This window comes from Larimichthys crocea, chromosome XXI (genome assembly GCF_000972845.2).
Source record: "Larimichthys crocea isolate SSNF chromosome XXI, L_crocea_2.0, whole genome shotgun sequence".
In the NCBI taxonomy this organism is placed as follows: Eukaryota; Metazoa; Chordata; class Actinopteri; family Sciaenidae; genus Larimichthys; species Larimichthys crocea.
This window is the reverse complement of record NC_040031.1, coordinates 5,487,987-5,496,061: the sequence shown is the minus strand read 5'-3', so window position 1 is coordinate 5,496,061 and position 8,075 is coordinate 5,487,987. Positions and strand designations below refer to the sequence as shown.

At 42.0% G+C, this 8,075-nt stretch overlaps 1 protein-coding gene across 3 annotated transcripts; it reads left to right on the top strand.

Moving 5' to 3' along the window:
* The first annotated feature begins 669 nt into the window (after positions 1 to 669).
* cnot2 (CCR4-NOT transcription complex, subunit 2) lies at positions 670 to 7,915 on the top strand. 3 transcript variants are annotated; one of them, XM_010754876.3, is made up of 15 exons: positions 670 to 810; positions 1,731 to 1,859; positions 1,960 to 2,032; positions 2,136 to 2,283; positions 2,395 to 2,577; positions 2,702 to 2,781; positions 3,226 to 3,351; positions 3,590 to 3,714; positions 3,859 to 3,976; positions 4,335 to 4,491; positions 5,393 to 5,454; positions 6,033 to 6,082; positions 6,175 to 6,275; positions 6,377 to 6,521; positions 6,628 to 7,915. In XM_010754876.3, exons 2-15 carry the CDS (start codon positions 1,743 to 1,745, stop codon positions 6,712 to 6,714), a joined length of 1,572 nt encoding a protein of 523 aa, XP_010753178.1. In that variant the 5' UTR covers positions 670 to 810; positions 1,731 to 1,742; the 3' UTR covers positions 6,715 to 7,915. The 3 variants fall into 3 exon arrangements, with proteins under 3 accessions (XP_010753178.1, XP_027128559.1, XP_027128560.1); XM_027272758.1 differs by lacking the exon at positions 670 to 810 and adding an exon at positions 889 to 998; XM_027272759.1 differs by lacking the exon at positions 670 to 810 and adding an exon at positions 1,050 to 1,291.
* The last annotated feature ends 160 nt before the right edge of the window (positions 7,916 to 8,075 follow it).

The following is an 8,075-nucleotide window of genomic DNA, read 5'->3' as shown; positions in this document are numbered from 1 at the left end:
TATATATATGAATGTATATACGTGTGTATGTATGTGTATGTAAGAAATAGAACTACAGAGATACAAAAACAAAAACAAAGTACAGTAAGATTAGGCTGTAGACACTGTGAATTATATATATATATATACGTGTGTATGTATGTGTATGTAAGAAATAGAACTACAGAGATACAAAAACAAAAACAAAGTACAGTAAGATTAGGCTGTAGACACTGTGAATGACCAGGAAAGACAGCGTATGACCCTGGAGTCCATAAGGGGTCAACATATGTGTTATGTAACCTGAAGCCAGACCCAGATGACACACAGTGAACCAGGAGCATTTCAGGCCCCTGGAGTCCTGAAATCCTGGAGTTCCGGGGCGGTGCATGCATTGCCTAGTTGAAAATTCAACCTGTGACATTAATTTCTACTTCAGTATCTGAGGCTCTCAGGAGAAAACTGCAATAATACACAAACAGGTATCTGCATTATCTGACATCACTGGGCCTCCTCTGTAGCTACACACAGCACAGTATTTTCATAATGTAAGACACCTTTATGATCAGAGGAGGGAGGCAGAGGCTTGACAGCAGTGTTTCTCATTTATCTTCAGTACAAAAATGTACAAAACATGACATGGTTTTTCGTTGTGTGGTCTGCCCTCGGTGACTGCTGAGCACCCTGCTGAGTGCACTCCCAGGCATGTTCATGTTTTGTGTACGGAAGTGGTCAGCAGGTTGTAAGGTCAGAGGGTAAAGGCTATCCCTCTTTCGATTCAGAATACACACAGCCATCTTGGATCTAACGAAGAGAAGGGAAATTGATGCGGTGAGGATATTTTACTCATTTTCCGGCGTGTTAAAACAGAATCTGTGCACATTTCAGCCCTCGGTGTGAGCTATTTATCTGCCCGTCCGCCTCCTCCCGTTCCGACATCGAGTGGCTCTTTAGCCTTTAGCTCCAGCTGCTGCTGCTGCAAACGGAGAAAACGGACAGCTGACTGTGGATATATGGAGGCACGGAGGGCCCAAATTACTGCCTTATAGTGGCTGCTGTTTGGTGGCTTACACGGGGTGTTTCTGAGCTGAGAGGTTTCGCTGTGTCGTGGCTCTTAGCTCCGTGTAGCCCGTTTGCAAACTGACGTTAGGCTAGCTAGGCTAACACAAGCAGCTAGCCTGCTAACGTCAATGCTAACTAGCCTGTTAGCATCGGTGCATTTAATTCTCCTCAGCAGTGTCGGGTTGTCTGATTTTAAAGCACTTTAAGACTCGTTAACACCCCTGCAAGTTTAACAGGCGAAGAGTTAAAGGTCAGCCCTGCTGTCAGCGCTTCGTTTAACAGCTGTTTTGGATGAGACAAATTGTTTATTTTGTTCTGAAAGTTCAACATGTTCAGCCCGTGTACAAACTGGACGCACACTGAGCGAAACTTTGTTTCAGCGACCATAAGATGACAACATGTCACAGGGAGTTAGAAACAAATGAGAATAAAGAGGGGGGACCATTTGATTTAAAGGTGCTCTCATAGGAAATGTGTAAAAATATGAATGTTATGTTAGTGAAGGTGCACAATAAATACAAATCTGTCAGTAATGGTGAAACTACTTCAACTTTTTCTAGTTAGATATTTGCAATATTTACGTTTCAGCGTGTTTTAGATCAGAAATGTAAAGTGTGTTTGTTCACTTCTCTACCTGTTGCCCTGACATCTCTAACATCAGCTCTCTCTCTCTCTTTCTTTCTCTCCAGGTGACGAAAGGCATGTTTGGTGCTAGAAAGAAATTTGTAGAGTTTGTCGAGGTTGTCGATAACGACTTTACTGATGAAAGCATGTACTACAACCAGTCCTCGATGTTCCCACATCGGTCGGACAAAGACGTGAGTGTGTTTGCACACGTCTGTCACATCATGAGTGGACACCAGAGGAGGTGTTTTCTAGTTTTCTGACTCTGTCCTGTCCTTTAAATGTTTCCTTCAGATGCTTTCCTCTCCCTCGCCGTCGTCGTCGGGTCAGCTGTCGCAGCTCGGCGCAAGTTTGTACGGTCCACAAAGTAAGTGTTTGGTTTTCCCTACCGTTCTCGTATGTAGCACATTTCTTGTGAACTTTACTAAAAGTTTCTTTCCCCTGTGTGTTTCCTCCGTGTCTTTACGCAGGTGCACTCGGTTTCTCGGTAAGGGGCATGGGGAGCAATACGCCTCAGTTAAACCGAAATTTAACACAAGGCACGCTACCACCAAGTCATATCACCCCCACGACAGGGGTCCCCGCCATGTCCCTCCATACCCCTCCATCACCAAGCAGGTGTGTATGAAACTGTTGATTGTGAGTTTGCAGACACACACCTGTGTGGTTTATAAAGGGAAATAATAAGGGAAATGGCAAATGCGTGAGACCCCTTTGATGATTCACCAGGGGGACATTACCGATGAACTCGAGGAACATGCTGAACCACTCTCAGGTCGGTCAAGGCATCGGAATGAGCGGCAGGACCAATAGTATGGGCAGCTCAGGGCTGGGCAGCCCCAACCGCAGCTCGCCCAGTATCATCTGTATGCCCAAACAGCAACCAGCACGCCAGCCATTCACCATAAACAGGTAAACATTATGTCCTGTATTCACGTCCTTGTACATGTCTGCTGTTTTGCGTCCAGAAACGAAAGGTTCACGTTTGGAAGCTGGAGGTTTATTGTTGGTTTTTGGTTTTCTTTTATCTCTGCAGCATGTCAGGATTTGGTATGAACCGCAATCAGGCTTTTGGGATGAACAATTCATTATCAAGCAACATCTTCAATGGCACAGGTTGGTGTTTTTGAATCAGGTCCAGATGCCAATGGATCATTAGTTGTGCGTTTAAACACTCCTGAAATGTACCGGTGTTCATTCAGTGTTTAAAAAAACGTTTGGCAACCTGATCTTAAAGACGACCTCGTCGCCTGTAAAATGCAGTGGACAGTGTTGTCTTATAAAGACAGATCAGTTCAAACTAAACTCTTTTGAAAAAGTCTGTGCATCTTTTATGGTGAAACTGTAAAAGTGAAATTCATTCATGTAAAAATGGTGAAGGTAAACCCATCGCATCACTTATCTTTCAGACAGAGTAGTAGTAGTTCGATCAACCTTTGTTACTTAGGATTGGAGTTGGCATGCAATTTATTTGCAGTGTAATAAAATTAGATCACCAAGTTAATAATTGCCACATATTGAAGGTGACATTACAAGTTCCTGACCTTCCTATTGCTGCAGATGGGAGTGAGAATGTAACGGGACTGGATCTGACAGACTTCCCCGCGTTAGCAGACAGGAGTCGGAGAGAAGGGACTGGAAACCCAACACCGGTGCTCAACCCACTGGCTGGACGGGCTCCTTATGGTAGGCCATTAGGCCCGAGATCTAATATCTTATTTTTACACTAGCAGTAGGCGGTAGATGACATGAGCAGAGGAAAAGAATATCAGCTTCTTGATTGGGTTCATAATACTAGTTTTTTTTTTTTTTTTTGATGCACAGAAACATGAATTGCTGACCATACCCCTTTTTGTTTTGATTCATTGCGTCTCACACTTTGGGGAATTATAATCTCTACTTCACTGTGTTCATCATCATCAAGTTGGCATGGTGACGAAGCCATCAACTGAACAGACACAGGATTTCTCCATCCATAACGAGGACTTCCCTGCACTGCCTGGCCCAAACTATAAGGACCCCACGTTGAACAACGACGACAGCAAAACTGTAAGTGTGTGCCACTGATGGCTCTTCGGCACAATGTGGCAGGATGTCTGTTTGCTTTTTTAAGGTTACATATCAAAGGGAATTATTTGTGATGATTTTTTTTCTTTCTTTCTTTTTAAAAACTGTTTCTTTCCTTGTTTGTAGAACTTGAACTCCACGAGCAAGAGCACATCCAATGCAGATGGGCCCAAGTTCCCCGGAGACAAGACGGCCTCAGCACAGAACAACAACCAGAAGAAAGGGATCCAGGTGTTGCCCGATGGTGAGACCTCTCAGCCAATCGTATCGCTCCAATTCCACTGAGACATCCCTTCTTAATCGCACAACTTGGGTGAGGCAGTTGGGCTCTCTACCCTGCATTTGGTGTTAGATAATTATTGGATAGGCTACAGTGAGGGAAAACCAAAAGAATATGTTCAGTATGATACAGACCATCATCATCTTTCCATTAGTCTGTCATTAGTCACTTGTTAAAAAATAATTGGCTTGGTTTGCTCTCCGGTGCGTGCACAGAGTGTGGTTTAGAAATATGGAGGTAATGTATTGAGAGTAAGTATTACCTGTAAATCACAGCCCAGTTTGAGAAGTCTGTTGAACTCTGGATTATCCTGCCGCTGCAGGTCGGGTGACGAACATTCCCTCAGGAATGGTAACAGACCAATTCGGCATGATTGGCCTGCTGACGTTTATCCGGGCAGCGGAGACTGATCCGGGAATGGTCCATCTGGCACTAGGAAGTGACCTCACGACACTGGGACTCAACTTAAACTCACCAGAGTAAGAAAGCCGTTCTCTCTAAATACAGTCGTAGCGTTTCGTTAGCCAGTAGGTGTATGCCGACATACAATCAATGAAGAATATAAACAGGATTAATGAATCAGTAGTTCAGTAATGAAAATTAATTGCCCATTTAAATGTTATGTGACCTGTAATACATATTGCAGGCACAGACACTACCCTCCTTTTTTACCGGCATGCCATTTTTACACTGAATTTTTTTTTTCTCATTGTACATTTTTTGCCTCCAGAGCGGCAAAAAAACCTCAAAACTCAGAAAAAAAGTACAATAATGGAAGTATATGAAGCCAAACGGCCGTGGCAACAAATGCGTCCTAGCCCCAACCAGTACAGCAAACCTAGAAGAAAAGTAAAGATACTGAAGATGACGAGCTGCAATTGGCAGTTTAGTTTCACACTGTCACACTGTGTCACTGTGAGTTATTTCCCATCCATAATCAAACTGGCATTTAAAGGGTTAAACTCCTCAAAATGATTGAATGTTTGTTTTGAGCAGGGCAGAAGTTTTTTTAAGAGATTTATGCAGAAAAAAGCTGAAAAAAAATTAAGTTTTACAGTTTTTATAGCAGTTTTTTGGAAGTGCGCATTTTTTCCTTAACGACTTAAGAGGGTTGTAAATTTCTTTTGGTGTTCTATTGATCTGTTTGAAAAATTTTAATTCCCAAATTTGTCAAGAGAGAAAAAAATGTGCCATATGCACTAACAGGCAAAATAATGGTTAGATAAAGAGGAAATGGACAGAAATGTCCATAGTGACGGATGCAGATTAATTGTCCTTGTTTAGTTTGTTATTGTTACGCTCCGTTAAAGTATGTCTAGCAAATGTTCTGTTTTGATGTTCAGAGTGCCGAAAACTTACTGCAGCTTTATTTCCCGACAGAAACTTGTACCCTAAGTTCGCCTCTCCTTGGGCTTCATCACCCTGTCGACCTCAAGACATTGGTAAGTCATTAATGTGAAGTACATTGGAGGACAGCTTTTTTAATATTTTTGATTACCTTATTTTAGCGATCATTTCCCAGTCCTGATTAACTCTTAAGATTTGTCAGAGTCAGAGCAGGTCTGAAGAATTTATGTTGACAGACAGACAGACAGACAGGAGGAACCTGCTCCTCATCTATTCCCACAATAATTTGTTGGCTCTATGATCTGATCCGATCTAGTGCTCTAAAGCAGTAGCACTCATATTGCACTCTGCTGTTTCACTATGCAGTTGATTTTAAAGAGGGGATGCATTCAATAAGCAACCAGAGTCCAAACATTCACATGTAGCAACCTGATGAATAGTGATCATCACTAATACAGTACAGTACAGTTGCCACCCTAGTTAATGAAGCATATGATCACATGCGTTTGTCATTTGCTTGTTTGGGCAAGTAAACAGTGACTATCGGTGGGCTGGGTGCTGGCAGACATTTAACCAGTGATCAGGTTTAAATTCTGACATTGCTCTTTGTGCTTAATAATTAGCTGAGGCTTTGTTGTGTGAGTAACTGCCTTACTTGTGCTTGCCTTTTCAGACTTCCATGTTCCCTCTGAATACTTAACCAATATCCACATAAGGGACAAGGTAATTATGAGCTTCAGAGTTGTGCCAGTTTTTAGGTAGTACACAAGTTCAAAAAACTAATTCCCTTTTGTTTTTTGCTGTCCTGCTTCCAGTTGGCGGCAATTAAACTGGCTCGATATGGTGAAGACCTGTTGTTCTACTTGTACTACATGAATGGTGGAGACCTACTACAGCTTCTGGCAGCAGTAGAGCTGTGAGTACTTCTTTGGGTTAAAGTTTCATGGGAGTCAGAGGTCACTCGCAAGATTTGTTCCTTATTTTCTTGTATTCAATTTGGTCGACTTCACTCTGCAGCTTTAACCGGGACTGGAGGTACCACAAAGAAGAGCGGGTTTGGATAACAAGGGCGCCTGGCATGGAGCCTACACTGAAGACCAACGCCTATGAGAGGGGAACCTACTACTTCTTTGATTGTCTTAACTGGAGGAAAGTAGCCAAGGTAAGACTTTGTCTTTCTGCTGCCTCTTTGCACGTTCATTAACTGACCTTTCCGTGTGAATTAGAGCTTTTCCGATAATGTTTACGTTGTGTCTGCGTCTCCTAAGGAATTTCATCTGGAGTATGACAAGCTGGAGGAGAGGCCACACGTGCCAACAACATTCAACTACAACCCAGCCCAGCAGGCCTTCTAAGGCCCGACCAGTCTGAAGGCCACAGCTGTTCCTGCACACAACAGTGTTGTCTAGGAGGGGCGCTGTGGTTCACACAGCTTGGTTTTTATTCCTCGAAGGATTTGGCTATTTGACTGCGGGGGTCGTCGCCACCATCAAAACTGCCCTGCCTTTCCAAAATTACATGCTGCCCAAAAAAAAAAAACACCAACACTTGTTCTGTTTTTATTCTTTATGTTTCTCCTGTTTTTTTTTTTTTTTTTGTCTTGTTTTGAGCAGGGTCTGTGTTATGTTTACGTCTCTGAATCTGAAGCCTGTTTTGTTGCAGAAAAGGAGGACTGACCTTGTGGCACAGGACAGTGACAGAACAAGGGGTGACGCCTTGTTTTCACAAGTGTTAAGAGCAGGAAAAAAAAGTCGGGGAAAGCAAAGTGAACATCCTCAGACGCAAGTGAAAGGGTGAAAGAAATGCAATGTTTATTGTTGCACTATATTTAGTAATAAAAGAACACAAAATTTGTTTGTGATTTTTTTTTTTTTATGTGAACACTCCCTGATAATATTTTTCCTTTTCCATTTTTTTTGTTATGGGTCAGGGGGGTTCATGCAACTTTTCCACATGCATCCCTTTTTCATCTCGCCCTTTTTTTTTCTTCCTTCCATTTACATTGATTCCAACCTCTGTATTTGCACCACCAACCTGTTTTTTCTGTCTCATACATACATACTGTTTCTCTCTCTCTCTCTCTGTGAGTTCTGTGCCAGTTGAACATGGACACAAATCTGGGAGACTACTTTGGTTTCCACAAATGTGGACAAATCCTCACAGAGGCTAAACAGCTACACAATGTTGCTCCAGAGCAAACAAAACACTTTCCAGTCTTTGTTACAATTTTGTAAGAAATGTGTACATTTTTTGTTTCTTTGCATCACATAAATTAGTATGTATGTACGAATGTGTATATATGATTGCTATATATATATATATGTATGTATATATATATATGACATCTATTTTGGAAGAAATTTTGCCCTGCCTTGTACCTCGTTTTTATGAGGTGAGCATGGATGCAATATGTGGACGTAACAGGACATTTCTGGATCTGCTGGACAGGGTGTCACATGGCACTGCGGGCACTTAAATCAAAATAATACAAAATTAAAATTTAAGGAAAGGCCTGATTCTCAGCTAAAAAAGAAAAATCAAAAAGAAAAAAAAAAACATGGAGATCATCCCCCACAAGTTTCGAGTCCAAAGCAAAAGAAGGGATGTATTTCAATTAAAGCTGTTTGAACAGCGGTGAACAGCAGCATTTCATAGGAAACGGAAAAATGACAATTTGAGGAGGAAAAAAAATCCAGACCAATCTTGTATTTTCTGA